The following is a 20026-nucleotide window of genomic DNA, read 5'->3' on the forward strand; positions in this document are numbered from 1 at the left end:
GAGGGCGCGCTAGCTGCCGCCATACCTTCGGCTGAGGGATGCTGCCGACCTTTGACCTTCTGGGAGAGCTGGTTCTAAGAGCCGGGCTGCGCCGATCGATATCATCAGCCGTCTCCTGCTGTTGGATGGGGTTAGCGAAGGACACGCGGCGGAACTGCGGGGGTGAGAAGAAGCAAACTGTTAGACACATTTTAAACGCCTGGGTCTGACTTTATATGTGGGGCCGTTTGGGCTGCAGACCTTAACGACGGGAGACGACATCTCCACCTCCAGGGGCCTCTTCTGGCCCGTCTTCAGGATGCTGGTGGAGGGGGAGGCTGAAGGCGACCATGTTCCCCTCATCCAGCCATTTCTGGGGCTCTGTCCCGCTTCTGGTTCTGATACAGCCTCCAGGTCCTTCTGTTTGAGCGGAGAGTCCTGATGAGGCGCCTGGGAGGTCGCCGCAGCGCCGCCTGACGGCTCAGCTTCCAGGTCCTGTCTGCGTTTGTCCGTGGTCGTCTCCGTTTGAACGTCTTTATCGTCCTCTTCTGGGACACCATCAGCGGACGGTTCTTTTTCTGGGATCTTTAGAGACTCCTCCTGGTCCTGCTGAAGCCCCGCCTCCTCCTGACGATCCTCCTGCTGAAGCCCCGCCTCCATCTGAAGTTTGTCCCCCTGAAGCTTCTCTTGCTGAAGCTCCTCCCCCTCCTGAGACTCCTCCCCTGGAGGAGAGGACGGTTGCTGCTGGTCTGAATCTGATTCCACACGCTTCGCCTTCAGTCCCTCCTCAGATGTTTCAGCTTTTTCCTCGGGGGTCTCCATCACCTGTGGCTCCTCCCCCTGTATGGGAGCGCTTCCTGGCTCAGCAGATTCAGCCGCTCCTACTTCTTGGAAAGACTCTTTTCCTGCGTCTGAATCTCTCTGCTCAGTGGAGCTCAGCGACTGCCTACCCTTGTGAGTGTCTTCAGTTCCAGTCTTCTCTTCGGCTGGTGGAGGCGGAGCCTCCTCGGACTCAGAATCCAACTTCTTTGCCTCAGCATCGTTGGTTTCTGCCACCAGCTCTGATTCCTTTAGATCTTGCGTCTCTGATGATTCTTGTAAGCTATTCTTTGTCCCAAAGTGTTGAGAATCTGCTTGCTGGCTGTCCGCTCCGGGCTCCTTTGAATCCAGAGTCAGAGGACTCTGCAGAGAAGCTTTGGGCTTCCTCCCCCTTTTCTTGCGAACGGAGACCTCTGGACTAAAGGAGCACTCGGACTCTGACGACTCCACACTGGCCGCCTGCAACTGAGAGGATCTCCCTCTTGGATATCTGCCTCTGCCTCGAGACGACCCTGACCCAGACGCTTCTAACGACTGGGAGCCTTCTGCGGTCGAGCTGGGACTAGATTCCAGGACTTTACTCCTCCTGGTCCTGCCTACGGCTCCAGCCTGAACCGCCAGAGGCGTGGATGTCTTAGAACGGGTGGACCGTCCGGAAGAGTTCACGCCACCATCTTCGTCTTCTGGCTCAGAGGACGCTTTGCTCCGTCTGGATCTCCGTTTAATTGCACCGTCGGCGGATGGAGGGGTGACCTGAGAGTCCTCCTGGCTGAACATGTCCATCTCTGCTTCGGGGGCATTAACGGCGTCTTGCGTCGTTTCGCTCTCCATCCCTGTTTTGGTTTCATCTTTGGACTCTTCTTTAGAATCCACCCTTTCTTGTGGTTTATCTTCAGTTTGTGGAGAAGACGTCGGAGCTTCCTGCTCTTTCTTAAGTCTATCTTCTTGTATAGTCTTTTGTTCCGGCTCTACTGTCTTGGACTCTTCCATCTGAGGTAAACTTTCCACCGTTTGGGATCCGGTCTCTGGAGGAGCCTCGTCTTTCTCCTTCAGATCTACCGTACCTTCAGCAGCAGCTTGGCTGGACTCTTCTTTGGTCCTTCCAGCCTCAGACTCCTTGCTGAAGATGTCGTGCTTTCTGTGCTTTGTGCTTCCATGACTGGAGCCGGTTTCTGGTTTGATGAGGGTCAGGCTGGAATCCTGCTGACCGACGCTTCTCGGCTTGCGCTCAGCAGACCCTAGGAGGTCCTGCGAATGGCTGTAAAGTCTGACCTTCTTCCGATGTTTCCCCTGCGAGTCCCTGTGGGTGGATTCGCCGGCGCTGCCCTGAGACTTGGACCGCAGCCGGTCTCTGGTGCTGTTCTCCTCTACGACTTGTTTGCTCCTGGTGTTGGGTCTGCCTGGCATTGGTTTGGAAGAGTCACTTTTGGGACTTTCTCCTGAACGTTTCCTTTTGACGTGCGTGTACTTCGCCTCGCGTTCCTCGGGGTCTTCTCCGGGGAGCAGAGGTCTGACTCTGTGGCGTCTGGATCGTCTCGGCTCACCTGGAGACGTTTGGGAATCATCCATCATTGATTGGGACTCCTCATCCTGACTGAAGGAATCCATCTCCTCCGAGGAGCCAGCGCTTCCCTGAACCTCCGTTTTGGTCTGCGTGTCCGGGATGACATCCTCGTCAGAGTCACTCTGAAGTCTCTCAATCAGTCTTACAGGCTCACTTTTTATCCGGGACTCTATGGGCCTCCGAGGAGACTCGCTTTCAGACCGGGGACCAGAATCTCCTAAAGCAGAGTCTGGAACAGCAGATTTCTGTGAGGCTTCAGGAGATTGCCTCTTATTAGCACTAGCTTGATCTTGGCTGTTAGACCTCTTAACAGGAGGACCAGTAAAGGAGGAGACTCCACTGGGACTGGCAGGCTTTCCCTCACTGTACTTCTCCAAAGTGATGAAAGACTGACGCCGACTGCTGCTGGGCTTCTGAGGAGTCCCTGAGACCACATCAGATGAACTGGAGGTGTTTGGACTCGGGGTTTCTTTTGTCTCCACGTCTTTGTCCTCGCTGCATTTATCAGAACCCGGCAGAGGAAGATCTGCAGAGTCTGGGACGCTCTTCTCCGCCGGCGGGCTTCTTCTCTTCGTCTCAGTACCTTCAGGGCCGACGACGACTTGAGTTTCTTTCAAATGAATCTCTGCAGAGTCGGTTGGTTTCTTTTGCGCCTGAAAAACATGAGCGGAAACAGGCGGTCAGGAGAGACGGAAATACAAACCGAACATTTTGATAAGTCACAGAGTGGATCATTTTGCCAGGAGAGGCCTACTGGCTCAACAGAAAGCAGTGGATGCATTTTTCTCTGCCAAAGATCAAATAGGAACCGAGCTTCTGGCTCCTCAGCTGGTCGTTCAGAATGTCCTGAGGCGGATAACCGATCTGCTTCAAAGTGACTGAAACCACGAGGGTCCTGGTTTCAACTAGGGGTGTAAATAATAATAGTTTTGTATCGATGCATCGATCCAACAGCCGACGATCCGATGCATCGACACGTCCGCAAGAGAATCGATTCATGTTTTTTTCCTCCGGTCTATTTTTATCCATTTGCTCCTGGGCGTAATTCTCCCTCCCGTGCTGCGGTGGCGCTAAACCTATTCTGCCTTCCTACCTTGCTTCCTGATTATACTCTTACAGCAGTGTGTCGCAGGGCGTTTCTCAATATGCGTTCTTGAGCGTTTTCGTGTGCTCGTGTACTCGTGACACGTCATCAGCCTCAGCCCGAGTACCGTTCCAATTCTCGAGAACGCCAGATCGAGAACGCATCAAATCCCCGGATGTTGTTCTCGCCCCGCCCTCTTTATCGAGCATGCATCAGAGCAGACTTGTGCGTTCTTCAGACTGACCGCTTCCCCAGAATGCCCCGCGGCCGCAGCTTGATTGGAGACAGCGCTCACAGTGGTAAGTTAAACATTCCCTTTTCTGCTGCTGTTGTTCTTCTAAAGTACGTTTTGAAATCGTTTGAGGCGATAACATTATACACTGAAGCCTCCCTGTCTGGCCTGTTTACAGAGTTAGTGCGAAATTAAAAAAAAAAAGTCCGACGTTGAGCGAACCAGAGTGACCAGCAGACCTCCGAGGGTAACCGCAGCCAGGGCTAAATTTACCCCGTCTGTAGTGCACTTATCTCGGTCTAGTTATGTGTGAACTACCGCTCCTTCTGATGGCGTTTTTTTGCGGTTCGGTTTTTTTTTAATGTTTTTTAAGCTTTAGAAAATAAAAATATTGTTTTCAAAATGTTTTGTGTAGGGAATAAATTGTTTTGACTGTTAAAGAAATGCTAAAGAACGTTGCATGTGATGACGTCACGAGTACGCTTCTGTTCCAATACACATACGTGCTTGCGTGCTCGCGTTCTCGTCAAGTCCGATCTTCCTGCGTTCTCGCCAAGAACGGACTTGACTTCTCGTGAATTGAGAAACGCTCGCAGTGAGCTTGATGCAGACATCTTTGATTTATGCTTAATATTGAAGCGTGGTCTGTGCTACACACTGTGGGTCTAGATACGGCCGAGGCGGCGTGGAAGTGGGGGCGAGTTTAGTCCGACGACGGAGGGACATGAGGACCAAAAAGAGCGGAGATCCAGGTGGAAAAAGGGTCCCAGCGTTCTCGCGCACCTCGCTCTTCTAGCGGGTCAAACTTCACGAGTTGTTTTCCGCAATTTCGGTCAAAAAAACAAAACAAGCCGTCCTCCTGTCTGCGGTCAGCTACAATTAGGGAGAGGAGCAGCGGACATCTGTGGAGGGGGCGGGGCGTCTGGAGCCGAGGTATTGCATTGCACTCATTGCACTGATTTTGTGCAGTATTTTCTAATGCAAAGCCTTGCAGAATCTATAACGCAGGGGTGTTATTTTTCAGTAAATGAGGTCTTAATAGGAATAGGTGGAGTGCAACTTTTCTACTTCTGTTATTTGCTGCCGTTTCTCAAAAAAAAAAAAAAAAAGCATAATGGATGGACAAAGATCCATAACAAAAAGAACATGTTTGTGCAGAAACACGTGATAGATGCTGATGGTGAGTTTATATTATGTCACATTAAACTAAGCGTTCATTACTGCATGTTTTTCTCCTATGAAAGAACAATAAATGATGTCACGCACGCTCGCCTTGAGCTCCAAGGAAATCAGAGCGGATGAAGACGGGAGGAACCACGGAGGCTGTAGGCTTTGCTTTGGGCGGGCGGTCTAATGGGGTGTGGATACGGCGGATGTGGAATTTCGGGGTAAAAAGAGAACACCAAACTTTGGGCGTATTCATTTAAAGAAAAAAAAAACAAAAGAAGGCAATGAGCAGACGTTTAAGCTATTACCTCACTGGGAGCCTCCGTAACAATGCCGTCAGCTTGTCCAGCTGGAACTTTATCCCTAAAGGGGAACAATATTTGGTTACGAGCTTTAAACCATACAGAGGAGAAATGTGCTGATGGGCCAACTTACGAAGAGTCGTCTTGGCTCTGCGTGTACTGACTGAAAACGCTGGTGTCCAGGGAGGCGTCCAGGTTGTTGTACATGGCAGGAATGTCCACCCTGTGCGACAGGAAGGAGGACGTCAACAACAGGGAGGACGATCAGGATGGAGAGGGCAAAAAAAACCAAACAAACTAAGCACCTTTTGGTTCTTTTCACCTCCTTCTGGTGCTCGGTTAGAACCCTTTCCTTCGTCTCAGGAGGGATGAAGACGAAGTCGATGGAAGCTTCTTCTTCCAGAACCTCCCTACGTGGAGGTTTGGGAGAACCAAAGTCCAGCTTCATCTGCAGGAAGGAAGACGAATGAAGGTGATTTAAACCGTTTTTATTGGGCAGTTCTCTCAGAACCAGCGCTTCCTGCTAGAACAACCCAACAAATAAGCTGAGAATTCCTTGTTCTGTTTTTACTCAGAAAAAGCTCCTTCCTTCTGAGGGGTGGAAACTGAGCAGCTCTGCATGAAGGCCAGAATGTCTCAGCAACAAGACGATGATAAACACTTTATTATGAAAGCTGTGGTGAACATGTTTAAAGAAACTGAAAATAAAGCATGATTAATTAAAGGTTAGAAAAAGCCGGACTTTCACAGCTTAGAGCAAACGGACTTCCAGTGCCGCTCTACCTTTAGTGCAGGAGGGGATTTACCATTAGGCAAGTTCCTGGGGGCCCCCATAAAACTCTGTTTACATGTATGGTTAATAAAACTTTTCCTTATTTATGTATATTAATTATGTTTTTGATAAAAATCCTTTGGCTAAAATTCCATCAGAAGCTGATAATATTCAGTGTGTCTCATCTAAAAGCAGCGAACTCTGCTCTCCAGAGCGAGTAGATTGGTAAGCCCGCCTCCTGCTCTCCTCTATCTTGAGCAGAAGCTGACCCTCTAGGACACGCCCCCTCCTTCATTTGCATAATGAGGCAGAATTTCATACAGAAATGTAAAAAGGGCAGGCAGAAATAAAAAGTGTTGAAGAAATAAATTGGGTAAAAAAAAATACAAAGAATAATACAGACAAAAATATTATAGCATGCACATAAATATAAAAAAAAAAAATAAAAATATAAAGTTGAAGATTATAATGGACAAGAAATAAATGAGGTAATTATAACAAATGTGAATAAATAAAGAAACTAATTAAAAGAGATATATACATTTATGTCTCACTGTATAATTTAATTTCTATCAACATCTTTTTTTTATTGTATTTTTAGGGGCAATTAATTGTATGCTTATTCATTTATTGAGCATTTATTCATTTCTGTATTTATTTGTAAATATGGCAGAGTTGGTCCTCCATCGGTCTGTTTGATGTGTTGTCTTCTCCATTCAGAGGGCCCCCTGCCTGTCTTTGCCCAGGGCACCAAATTTCCTAAATCCGCCCCTGCCTCAGCGTGATGCAGTTTCTAACATAGACTCAAATATCTGATTTAAATCCCCATAGATTTTCTTTTCTAGATAAGAGATGCAACAATTAAATGAATTCAATGTTGATTTATTTAATCCATCAAGAAACTAACTTGATAATCCGCCGTCGTCTTAAAACGCCATTTTCTGTTGCATCAAGAGGAATAAATGTTACAATAGGTTGAGAAAAAAAAAGCACATGATTATATTTTAATTAATTATATAAGCCTCATGCATGTCAGGATTTTTTTATCGAGCTTTTATACTTCCTTAGGAATGTAAAATGCATTTATGTTAGATCTGTCAAAATTATCGCGTTATTATCGCGTTAACGCGAGGCCATTTTAATGTCGATAATTTTTTTAACGTGAGATTAACGCTATGTGGTTTTATGGTGCAATTTTCCAAGTACATCCCGCTGCAGCCTGCGGGAAGGCGGGGCTATTTTCCCCCAGTCTATGCATTTCTCATAGGCTTCGAGAGCGGAGCTCCTCAAGGAAAAAAGACGCTCATACACTGGGTGGCGCTAGTGCCTTTTCTTTAAGCCCCACCACCAACAAACAAGTTGAGTGTCTGGTAACTAGTAGCAACCTGAAATACGCTGAGAAAACAGATTACTGAGGTGAAATGGAATCTGCTACGGCACTCTTGCTGTCTGTGTACGCCACAGGTCGGTATCGTGTGTGTCTGTGTGTGTTCTCATTTTTGTTAAGAGGCTGAAAAGTAACTTTCTAGAGCGTAGACTACCTCCATCTAGTGATGTCGGTCTATTGATTTTGATGTATTGATTGAAAATTGTTCATTATTATCTTGGTTAATTAACATCTAATGTTAACTGTACTACATTTTATAGCAGTAGGGTAAAATGCTTGTCTTTGTTCAAAAGACTGTATTGACTGTAAAGACTGTCTTTTACATCAGCCTGTTTTCAGGGCCTTTTTTTTGGCTACATATTTGTTATTTTTTGTTACATGCCTCCCCATCTTCTTGCCATATGTTTCTATGGCATAAATCAGTGTCTGTGACCTGTTTTCATTTAAAAAAAAGAACATTGGCACAAACCTAGCCTGTATGTATTTTTTGTATGTCATCGAGAGTATTTAAATGATTTTCAATCATAAAAAAATGTGTGATTAAAATGCGATTAATCGGGAGTTAACTTAGGCATTGATGCGATTAAAAAAATTTAATCGATTGACAGCACTAATTTATGTATTTTATACTGTAAAAAAAAATAAAATCTAAATACAACAAAGTAGTTGCATCGATATTAGGCCTGGGGGGTAAACCGGATTTTTAACCATTCACTACGATAACCAGTGATAATTTTAAATGAACTTAAACTGATCCAGTCAGAAGTCAGGATTAAACCACTGATCTCTATTCACTGGTTGCTGATTGTCTGTTTGTAGTGTTGGGTTGAAGTGAAGCCACCGGCCGCCATATTGGTACTCCTAATTAGACCGATCTCAATGTAAACAATCCGTGCGCTAAAGCATTTAACAACGACGATGTTCTCATCTTTGGGGGATTTTAAGACTTAAAATAAAGATAAATTCATCACTTTGACACAGACTGGATGTTTCAAGGGAAGAGCAATTAACTGGAATGATGACATCACACCACCTGTAAACATGGAGCTAGTTTCCCTGGGTTGGAAAAGAAAAAAAGATCAAGCATAGGAATGAAACGTTGAGAGCAAACGGACAGAACAGGATCTGAATGGAAATCAAGCCGACAGATGAGCGACCTTTGGCTTAGAGCTTACCGAGACGGGTCTGGACACCTTGGAGGAGCTCCTGTCATTGGCGTCCGGCTTGGCGAGCATGGAGTCCCTCTTCCCGGCCGAAGACATGGGCATCCCGCTGAGCTTGGTCTCCAGCTGAGAGCTCTCACTCTGAACCTGCAAAGATGGAGTCAGGAAGCCGCCTGAAGGACTTAAAGAGACACTAACGGGAAGCGACTTACCGAGCCGTTCTCACTGAGCTCGTCTGGAACGCTGACGGCCTGGAAGCCGGGAAGGATGATGGGAGTTTTCTGCTTCACCTGGCTCAGCACGGGTCTGAGGGAGGAAAAAGGTTACAGCTGCGCCTTGGCAGTGGTACGATGCCCCCCCCCCCTCACCAACACTCACCTGATCTCCTCAGGATACGCCAGGCTGGCCGTGTTGGCAAAGGTGGCGTTCCAGAACTGCGTGGCCGCCGCGCGCAGGTGCTTGTTCTTGTGTGGGAAGACGACGCAGAGCAGAGGGGACAGCAGCGCCAGCAGCTCGTCGTCATGGGCAACGGGGGAGCGCGACTGCAGGCAGCCCAGGACTTCAGAGAGGAGCTTCTCCAGCTGAGGAGGAGCCACAGGAACCTTTTAATGCACCTACAGACCCCCCCCTCCCCCCGGCGCTAAGATGTTTGCTGTGGTACCAACCTTTCCCTGGAGGTGGCTAGAGAACCTGCAGCTCTCTCCTGCCGCGTGCTCGTAGAGGAGCGTTAGCGGCCCAACGAGGGCGCTCAGCGCCTCGGTGACGCAGTTGGCGAGGATGAGGTTGGCGAACAGAGTGGAGACGACGGAGGCCAGGGCCGAGCCGGCGGCCTCTGAGGAATCCTCCGGGGCCGCGGCGTAAACCTCCAGACACTGGGCCAGCAGGGACACGAAGGTGGACAGGTTCCCCAGGGCTTTGCTCCGTTTCCGCGCCCAGTGCAGCAGAGTGTGAGGAGCTGGAAGGCAAACGGGTTTTAATCGAGCTGAATCCTCTCTGGCGCCCAAAAAGAAAAGAAAAAGCTCCACAACTTACATTTCAGCTTCTGCTGGAAGGTGGGCGTGTACGGAGAGAAGTCCATGCACTCCACCATGACCTGCAGGATGCTGCAGACGGCTTGCAGAATCGACGGGACCTGCAGGATCAACGCAGACGACATAAATACAACAGAAGGTCTTTTTTTTAACTCCTCCCCCCCCTCGGCACTCACCGCCAGCGCCGCTCTGTCTACGGCCGCAGCCATCTTCACACAGAGCTCCTCGCAGCAGATGTTCTCCTCGGCCGTCGCCACCAGAGCGGAGCAGCGGGCGAACACGCGGTACAGCTTGGACCAGGAGGACAGCACGGCCTTCTGGGACGCCTGAGGTCACAGCGGTAACGCGGGTTAGCAGAGACGTGACAGAGGGGAGGACCTGAGGAAAGGGAGCGTGGACAGACCTGCTGGAGCAGCGAGCCGTGGAGGAGGTGACTGACGGGGAACATCAGGGCCGCGTACATGGCGCTGAAGTTGTGCTCCAGGGCGTCTCCTTGGTTCACTTCATTCGACTGTGGAGAGAATTCCAGACGTTCATCCAGGGCGTTCCTGCAGCTTCATGGTGCTCCGCTACACCCAGATTTATTATATTTTTATAAAATAACCATTTATTCAAATTTAATAAAATGCTGGAAAAAATTATTCTTAAATGTCAAAGTACAGAGCAGCAAAATAAACTCTCTGCTTCCTGGGGAGCAGTGTGGGGTTAAACTAGGGCTGGGCGATAATTCAATAACGATATATATCGATCGATAGACGTGTGGCGCAAATGAAAAAAAGAGGGTCGATAAAAAAGAAACGCAGTTTTCCTTCCTTCTCATTGTAGCCTAGCATGTAGGTTTATGCTAGTCACTGCTTCCTCCCAACCAATCACAATCGCGGACCCAGGCACGCCGTCACCAAGCGCCGCCCTCTCAAACCACAACACAGAGCACATGAAGATGCAGCAAGGAGAGGCGGAGGAAATTGTTTCAAAGAAGGGTTTTTGTAGTTCGGCAGTCTGGCAGTATTTCGGTCATGGCAAGTCGGACAAAAAACAAACCACAGTCATCTGGAAAATGTGTCGGGAACCAGTGAAAACCAGTCTGATAACGAAACCAACTTTTTTTTTTTTTTATCATCTCAGCCGCTCACACCCGCAGGAGTACGAGCTGTGTAGGCCCCGGCGCGGCTCTCCTCCGAGGAATCTTCGGGAATTTCGGGAAAATATATATATATATATTTTCAGTTCTGGGCAGTTTCTCACAATCAATTGAGATAAAAATGCTGAGGGGCCAGCAACTTCAAAGTAATAACTCAGGTTAAAGCAGGAAACGGGGGCAGCGGTGGGGGGGCATTTATTTATTTGTTATATTTATTTTGGTCACTTTTCTGATCACTGTAGTTTATTCTTTGTCAGTATTTAATAACATAACCCAGGTCTCTTAAGTTATTTTTCTTTAAAACAATTCTGTTATGGTTAAAAAAGTTGGTTAAATAAAGATTTAATTCGAAGTCTGTTTGTGTTTTTTATTAAAATTAATTAATTTAGCAATATTATAAAAAGTCCAGGCAGAGCTGCACATAAAATATGGTTTCAAATCTTTTCAATAATTATCGATATCGATCAATATGCATTTTTTTTTTATCGATAAGCTTTTTTTCTGTATCGCCCAGCCCTAGGTTAAAGGTCTTTTTTGCTCAGGGACCCAGAGTGGCGGTCTGTGGAAGTGGGGCTTTGACTTAAAACCTCAGGATTCTGAGCGCCACGCCCAAATCACCGGGCCGGTGTTCTATCAGGTGAGCATACCCGATCAGACCAGCATACCCATAGTCAATACGCATGCGCAACATGGGCGTGTGTCCCTTTAGTCATGTACAAAAAAATCTATTTAATTATTTACTATTTGGTATTTTTTGAAGCCAGGGTTCCTGCAGGTCCTTAAAAAGTCTTAAAAGGCATTGAATTCTTCAAAATAAAACTAAGGCCTTAAATCAGTCTTTCGTAGGTCTTAATTTTTAAAACATCATAAATAGGACTAAGAAAACCATACAAAGAAAAATAGCTGCAAAAAAGACTTAGCACTGGTTATGTTGGGGCTTTAAAACTGATTTGTTTTGTTCCCTGCTAAAACAAAGTTTGTGAATTCAGTTAAATAATTGTTAAATTATATCTGTCATTTGTGTGTTTTTAGCTTTCTTCATGTTTGGGAAGCTTTTCAAAATTTGAAACATTAGTGCAGTGGTTTATGTTAAAATAAACCTTTGGGTTAAGTTGTCACAAGCTGGTTTTTCTTGTGTTTCTTGTGAATTTGGTCTTAAATTTTTATTTCTAGTGGCATTAAAAAGTCTTAAAAATTCTTGAATTTAACTTGCCTTATGCTGTAGGAACCCTGTGAAGCTTATGGCGATTTGACCATAAATTATTATTTTTTTCATGACTAAATCGATACACGCCCATTGAGGTCGTTCAAAGCCTATTTTTTGGACAAAACTAAAGAGAAACGAAAATCTGAAGTCTTGTGCATGCGTATTGACTATGGGTATGCTGGTCTGACGGGGTATGCTGGTCTGACGGGGTATGCTGGTCTGACAGAACACCAGCGCTCTCCAAAGCAGGCATTAGCGTGAATGCTCTACTTCCCGTCATCTACTTCCAGCCGCCACCAACAGCAGAGGAAAACCGAGAAGAGGCGAGCGCTGTAGCTACCAGATCTGCTCGGTGACCAGTGACCTTAAACTAAATGATTGGCTGAACGATGCTCCATGATGTAAAACATTGTGGTTGCCCAGACAACGATAATATAATGCAGCGTCAGTGTGCTAAGTTGGGAGCATCTGTAGCGTTAGCTTGTCTAATGACTGATGAAGTTTTATTACTATTTCGGGTGAATAAAGTAAGTGTTCGACCATGATATAAAGAGCTGGGTAGCGCTGTGGCTAGCTGTGCTCAGTAGCTAACAGGTTAGCCTCTTTTAGCTCTTTTAGTTAGCCACATTAAGCTACACTACTTTTAAATTGGTCTCATAGGAATCTGCCTTTTTTTAACACCGTATTTTAAACACGGATTTTTTTCTTTTAGACATCGAATTCCTTACACTCAATTTTTATCTTAGCCAATGAAATTAGCTCATTTGGTCACGTGACACAACGGCTGCGCTCAGCGCTGTTCCCGGCTAAATGAGGAATTTTTTTTTTCGTTAAACAGAATTATTACACGTCAGTTAGCTACTAACAGACAGCTATTAAGAGTTTTTCCTCTTATCAGACTGGGTGAAACAACTGAGCCGATCTCAGCTGGCAGAAATAAAGAAAAAAAGTTTGCAGATTCCAATGAGACTGTTTTTCTTCCATAACCGTTTGATTTCTACAAGTAGAATAACTGTTTTTATGTCTAAAATCTATATTAAGATGTCCCATCTATCCTCAGATCTTAAAGGGGACCACCGTTTTTTTTCATGTTCTACTCACCCATATGAGTTTAGTGTCATTTGGAGCCGTTCTGAAGATATTCCGTTAGGTTATATCCAGTAACGTCTTCCTATGGGCAACGACTTGAAGGCACAAACTAAACTGTTCATCATTTATTCTTTATGGTACGCCAGCATTCATAACATGGAGGCCAATCACTGTCCCGGACAGACATCCGAGGTTATATATTTTTTAAAACAAAGTGGCGCGTCTATGACGTCATCAGCGCGCCGGACTGGAGTCGTAACAGGCAGACCGGGCCTACGCTCTACCTCTTCTATTCATTCTAGCTAATCTGAATGGTTCAATTCCATTTGGAGAGCGAGATCATCTGTGGTAGCAGCACTAGACATCTTCCAGGCATGGGAGGAAAACTAGCAGCAGTTCAGCGGACAGGATGAATGAATGGTGGCCGGCGCGCGCGAATGACGTCATACACACATCAAAAATATTCCTTCAAGACTGACTATCATTTTCTACTTTCGGCTACTTTAGATCGCAGATTAAATCTAAATAGAAAATATAGGTCATAACATGTTGAGACTCCGGCAGAGATCAGATTCTTAAGAAAAGGGTGCAAAACAGTTTTTCCGAGTGGAGTTGCCATATGATGACGTCATAAGAAAGGGCGGGGCCCCGAGAAGATCTGCCTGAGGCAGCTGCTGCTGGGGATTCCCAGTGACAGCGACCCCCCCGGTATGTGGGGGTCTGAGCGGCTCCCACAGAGAAATAATCTTTGAAGGCAGGATGGTAATCTGGATGAACTGACTGCACAGACCATGTTTTCAGGAGGACTTTCTCACTTCAACAAAGATTCTAACTACTTTTTACCCGCTGATCACAGCTAATATAGCAAAGCTGCTCTCTGGCGTTGAACACAGGAGCAGCAGAAGCATCTGGAGAAACTTTACTGGACGGCTGACCTCAATAACGATAAGCATCAATAAAGAAGCGGCAGAAGCTTTTTTTGCTACGGTGTAAACGTAGCATCACAGGAAGGTCCGGTTGCCATTGGAAACCCTCACCAGTCTTACCCCCCTCCCCCACCTGTGTGATGGTGTCTGTCAGAGGGCCGACCACTGAGCTCCACATCCTGCACAGCTGCTCCTTGTTCTGCAGAGACGGTGCGCAGCTGCTCATGGCGCTCAGCACGGCCTCGGCGAACGCCAGCGGAGAAGCGGGTCCGGTCAGGCCGCAGGTGACCAGCGACTGCAGGCAGTGGAAAAACCTGCAAACGGACAAGTAGACGCGTCAGGCTGGCTGGATCCGGTTTAACGTCCCCCTGGTTTTCTGCTCAAACAGGAGCCCAGACTAACCTCTCGTCCTCTACGTAGGCCGGCAGCCTGCCGCTGTTGAAGAGGAGGAGGATGAGGAAGAGCGCCGGGGTCCCCTGAGGAAGCAGACAGAGATGGCAGCATGTTACCCAGAATGCAGCACACCTACAAGGACCGAAGCCTCGCGATATTCTCACGTTCAGCACGTCCATCTTGCCCACTTGGTAGGAAGCCGAGCCCAGGACCCTCTGAGGCAGACCTTTCAGCGTGGCCTTCAGCAGAACCTGAAGGAGAGCACAGCCACTCATTTACATCGACACTGTGTGCTGGTGGAGATTCTCAGTCATCCAGGTCATTGTCACTCCAAAATACTTGGGGAAAAAAACAAAACAATCCTCCGGACATTGTTTCCTAGTTTGAAGACGTTTCTCTTCCATCCAGGAAGATTTTTCTATTCAAAATGTCAGAAATAGCGTTGAGTTCCAGGCTTTATACAGCAGCCCAACAAACCCTTGTGTTTAGAAAACATGTAAATAGAAACGGATGAACGGGTCCACTAACCTGACTCCGCCAGATGGATTTGCTCCGCATATCCATCTGGCAACCTTCCATTGAAGTAATTTTGGCAAGGGGGGAATATACTGGTTAGCTGATTGGCCTATGTTGGTGATAGACGGGCCAAATAAACCAATCAGATCATCCAAGCATATGACGTACTAACAGAGCGACGACGAAAACACAACCACAAGCCAGGCACAAGCCAATTGATAGATCAAACTCTTGCCGAAACCAGTCGGGAGAAGAGCAAAAGCATCTTTTCCTCTGAGAAAAGCCTCCAGAGCAGTGTTTTGCTCTTCTTTCAGTGAAGAAATACTCTAATTCCGATAAAACTTGCTCGATAGCCACGCTAACGCTAGTTTCATCGGCTGAAGCCGCCATGTTCTTTAGACTGAACTGTCGCGCTTCTCGTTGCGTCACACCTCAACCCGCCTCAAAGCCAACGCTGATTGGACGTTCGTTTGGTGAACGGCTCCAAATTTTCTTCGATGGAGAGTCTCCAGACTGATCTGCGAGTGAAACCTTGAAAGCTCGCGAGATCAGGATGGTCTCACGAGGCTATGGGTCCACCCCTTTGGATTGGGGGTCATGTGGCTTCTTTGTTAGCCTGCAATGCCCCATAAATGTTTCTGTCTCTGAAAGGGGGGTCGTTAAAGGGAATTGTTGGCCTGGCTGAACAGGCGAGGTCTTCTGCTCTCCTGTAAAAGGGTTGGGGTTGCGAGATAGCGGGAATGAATCAACTCTATCGCTGCATTTAGGTTTCTGAAAGCTGAAATTTGTAGATTCCATCCCGCTATCATCGCAACCCCAACCACCTTACAGGAGAACAGAAGACATCGCCTGTTCTCGTCAACAATTCCCTTTAAAGTCGTAGGGAAGCGTCTGCTCAAAATGTTGCATTTCTGAATTCTCCCAGTGGTGAACAACTTTACACGAGTGAATAAAGTGAATGCGACTGGTCGATTATCAAGGGGGCGGGATTGTTGTGGCGGAAGTCTGCATATTTGGTTGTGGCAAGTTTGTCGGAAGCATGTTGCTAACCAGTTAGCAACTTAGTGCTAGTAGGTTCCCAATGGGAAATTCCATTGGGACCAAGTAGCACTAAATTGGTGCCTTAGAAACGACGCTGTCAAGGAACGCTATGGACAGAGGAAACATACAAGAGGAGGAGAGTTTAGTGTCGGAGGTCGTGGATGAGTCTCCTCCGTCATCCATTTTTTATTTAGAGGAGGAAAGCGGGGACGAAGATGTTGTGGAAGAGGACGCCAGGGCGGCAGAAGCTTGGTTTGGTGTAGAAGGCTTCCAGCCGTACATGTTTGAGCCCTTGCCTCGCAACGCTGCCAGTTCTGTTAGCTCTACGCCTGCTGAAGACACAGACGTCCATCCCCGTGAACACTGGGACGCAACTCAATGGGAAAGGAAAGGATTCTGATTTCAACCGTTGCGTATATTAGCTGCGACACATGAATCAAGATGCTATGACCGAAAAAATTTGATTGACAGATGACCGTTGATATATGATTGGCCGAAATTAGGTGTTCAGGCTGACGTAGAACTAACTGGCCTGCAGAGGATAACGAGAAAAAACCCACAGATGATAACAGAGGATTTTTTTTTTAAATAGACATTTTCTAACTTTTAGGACAATATGGTCTGATAAGGAGTACATTTATATTAGGGATGCACGATATAATCAGCCCCCTATCGGTATCGGCCTTAAAACTGAATATCGGACATCGGCCACCCCACCGATATGTAACCCGATATTTGATCAGCTTCTGAGTTTCTAAAGTCTAAAAAAAAAAAAAATACTACCACTTCTTCCTCAAAAACTTCTTTTTTACAGACTTAAAAACTTCTAAAGACGAGGGAAAAAATATTGATCCATTAAAATATCCCAATATCTTCATATGCTGATATATTGCCATTTAAAAACACCATATCAATCTCTTTTACTAATGAAATATTGCTATATGTCATCGTTATGCTACGAAATCCCCCGAAAATTCACCAAATTTTGCCATATTTTTATATGTTGATATATTGGCGCGGTATCGATCTATTTTACTAACAAAATCTCACAAGAATTTGCAAAATATCACGAGAGTTTGTAACAGAACGATTAAATTTCACCAGATTTTGAAAGTAAAATAGATCGATACCGCGTTTTTAAAAATCAATTTGATATCAGCATATGAAAATATATTTGAGTATATTATTTTTCAAAGTGTCAGAAATGGATAACAAAACTGCTATTTTCAATGACTGCTTATTTTTGTCCAGCTTTAACATCGGTATCGATATCGGTTATCGGCTACATGAGTTTTAAAATATCGGCATATCGGATATCGGCCAAAATCCCAATATCGTGCATCCCTAATTTATATACATGTTTAAGCAGAATGATTTGAAATTTAAACATAATTTCCTGAAGACTTTAACGACCCCCCCCTTTCAAAAACAGACAGGTATGGGGCATCGCAGGCTAACAAAAGAAGTCAAACGAACCCATTCCAAAGGGGTGGACTTGTTTATCCGTTTCAATTTTGATGTTTTCTAAACAAAAACGAGGCTTTGCTTTGGTCCACTCTATAAATCCTGGAACTCGATACTATTTCTGACATTTTGAATTGAAAAAGCTTCCTGGATGGGAAGAGAAATGTCTTCAAACTTGGGAGCAAGGTCCAGTGGATTGTTTAACTTTTATTTTTAGAATTGGAACTGTGTCTGTCTGTAGATTTGGCATTCTGCTCGCTTTCTTACCAGGACTCGGTCAGCAGGCAGCGCCTCGGAGGCTACGATGCTCTGTAGTGTCTGAAGCATCAGGGTGAGCGCCTCGCAACCCTGACGATCCTTCTTACTGCCTGCTGAGAGAAAACAAGTTCATCAGTCCCACCTTACACAAACATCTACGGATCGGTCAGGATGTGAGGAAACACCATCATCATCATCATCATCGGGCGCTGGGCCCTCAGCGTTTTCCTGTCCTCACAGCAGCCTAGATCAGAGATCCGGAGGCTCAGACTTAAACTGATGACGATGCTGAGACTGGGTCGCAGCGGAGACGAGGATGTGGTCTCGCTGATCTTCGTCTCGGGAGGATTTCTACGACCCAATCAGAATTCTCTATGTGGAGCTGCGAGGCGGGACCCACGACTAAAGAGTCCTCCTGCAGAGCAGCAGCCACAGAAGCTACGCATCTCTATAGCAACATTTCAACCAGCAGATACCTGCAGCATCCTGTGAAGCCGGGCGTACACTGTACGATTTATTTGCCTTTTTTTGGGACGATTCTTCAGTCATGCAAGAATGTTTCGATTGGGCCAATTTTCAGCCTGATTGTGCGTGGTGTAGAGTACAGGGGGTAACGAGGGGCGATCAGCCTCTAACGACCACCTCCCCATCAGGAATCATTAGGTCAGGAGAAAATCAAACATGTGTGGACTTCAGTCGGCCGTCGTAAGGTGGTCGTGGGCAAATTGCTCAGTGGAAAAATAAGGATTCTTCTTCTTCCCTTTCAGATGAAAACCCAGCAGCATGGCGGGGGGGCAATGAGTTAAATGGAGTTCTGTCAAACTGACAAAACGTAGTAGCCACGTTTGCTCAGCCATGTCTTTGTCCAAATACGTCGTCTCCTTCTCTTTTTAGGGCTTTCAGCACAAATTTGCCCAAATCGCGTTTCACTCTAGTGAGCTTCATATTCCTCTTCTACTCGTTTGGCTTCCGGATAGACGAGTCCGAGTAGCGCCATCTCACTGCGGAGTCCCACCTGGTTTTTAGACTACGGTGTGAACTAGGGGTGTAAATAATAATGGTTTTGTATCGATGCATCGATCCAACAGCCGACGATCCGATGTATCGATACGTCCGCAAGAGAATCGATTCATGTTTTGTTTTTTTGAATCCATTTGCTCCTGGACGTAATTCTCCTCCCGTGCTGCGGTGGCGCTAAACCTATTTTGCCCTCCTACCGCGCTTCCTGGTTATACTCTTACAGCAGTGTGTCGCAGTGAGCTTGATGCAGACATTTTTGATTTATGCTCAATATTGAAGCGTGGTCTGTGCTACACACTGTGGGTCTAGATACGGCCGAGGCGGCGAGGAAGTGGGGGCGAGTTTAGTCCGACGACGGAGGGACATGAGGGCCAAAAAGAGCGGAGATCCAGGTGGAAAAAGGGTCCCAGCGTTCTCGCACATCTCGCTCTTCTAGCGGGTCAAATTTCACGAGTTGTTTTCCGCAATTTTGGTCATAAAAACAAAACAAGCCGGCCTCCTGTCTGCGGCGCTGTCTGCGGTCAGCTACAATCTGGGAGAGGAGCAGCGGAGCGTCTGTGGAGGGGGCGGGACGTCTGGAGCTGAGGTATTGAATTGCACTCATTGCACTGATTTTCTGCAGTATTTTTTGATGCGAGGCCTTCAGAATCTATAACGCAGGGGATTATTATTTTTCATTGAATGAGGTTTAATAGGAATAGGTGGAGTACAACTTTTCTACTTCTGTTATTTGCTGTTGTTTCTCAAATAAAAAGCATAATGATATTACAGCTTTCATTGATTTATTTCAAAATTGAAACATTGTTTAGCCTGTAAGGTGTAAAAAAAAAAAAAAAAAAAAAAACAATTAATCATATCGTGGTGTATTCTTGAGTATCGTAAATAATCGAATCGTCGGGTCAGGAAATCGATACTGAATCGAATCGCCATGATGGTTGTGATTTACACCCCTAGTGTGAACTGTAGCTGCGTGCAACAATTGAAAATATGGCACAGTGTATTCTTGGCTTAAACCTTCACAACTGGCAAAGCTGCATCACCGCCCCCTGCTTGGAGTCGGTACATCGGTTATAGCATGGAGAAAAAGATAAGGCATTTAATTCTGCATTCACACTGGGCGCGTTGTGGGCATGAAAGAGTCTGGATTAGATGCTAAGTCTGCGCGGGGCGGCATTGAGAGGTCCAGCAGCACATTCCAGCATCTGGGCTTCAACGAATGCTGGAGTCCGAGCGCCGGGAGCGTTGGAGTTCAGTAAATTTGACTTTTGCCGCTGGACGTCAGAGCATCAACCAATCAGAAAAGCTGATCCAGGAGTTTTTTTGGGCGAGACAGACACTACCTGTAAGCTGTCATCACTTCTGCATAAGAGCGATAAATAGATATCAAGGAGTCAAACTCCAAAGGTTAAACAAAAGCCGGAGGATGGATTGTTATGTAAAAGGAACAGAGGGAGAGCTCTCATCATTATTA

At 46.3% G+C, this 20026-nt stretch overlaps 1 protein-coding gene across 1 annotated transcript in view; it reads right to left on the minus strand.

Annotated features, from left to right (window-relative positions):
- Window positions 1–20026, minus strand: part of rif1 (replication timing regulatory factor 1) — a 40367-nt gene that overhangs the window by 6429 nt on the left and 13912 nt on the right. The window contains exons 14-29 of the mRNA XM_038273202.1: window positions 17545–17648; window positions 14421–14507; window positions 14266–14339; window positions 13997–14177; window positions 9904–10011; window positions 9677–9826; window positions 9502–9601; window positions 9135–9424; window positions 8848–9050; window positions 8682–8775; window positions 8482–8610; window positions 5453–5595; window positions 5281–5370; window positions 5154–5208; window positions 241–3015; window positions 26–154 (exon numbers count right to left, since the gene is read on the minus strand). Coding sequence (XP_038129130.1) covers window positions 26–154; window positions 241–3015; window positions 5154–5208; window positions 5281–5370; window positions 5453–5595; window positions 8482–8610; window positions 8682–8775; window positions 8848–9050; window positions 9135–9424; window positions 9502–9601; window positions 9677–9826; window positions 9904–10011; window positions 13997–14177; window positions 14266–14339; window positions 14421–14507; window positions 17545–17648 — 4712 coding nt within the window. The remainder of the gene's footprint in view (window positions 1–25; window positions 155–240; window positions 3016–5153; window positions 5209–5280; window positions 5371–5452; window positions 5596–8481; window positions 8611–8681; window positions 8776–8847; window positions 9051–9134; window positions 9425–9501; window positions 9602–9676; window positions 9827–9903; window positions 10012–13996; window positions 14178–14265; window positions 14340–14420; window positions 14508–17544; window positions 17649–20026) is intronic.

The sequence above is a fragment of the Cyprinodon tularosa genome, unplaced genomic scaffold (genome assembly GCF_016077235.1).
Source record: "Cyprinodon tularosa strain WSP-4 unplaced genomic scaffold, ASM1607723v1 ctg860, whole genome shotgun sequence".
Taxonomy (NCBI): domain Eukaryota; kingdom Metazoa; phylum Chordata; class Actinopteri; order Cyprinodontiformes; family Cyprinodontidae; genus Cyprinodon; species Cyprinodon tularosa.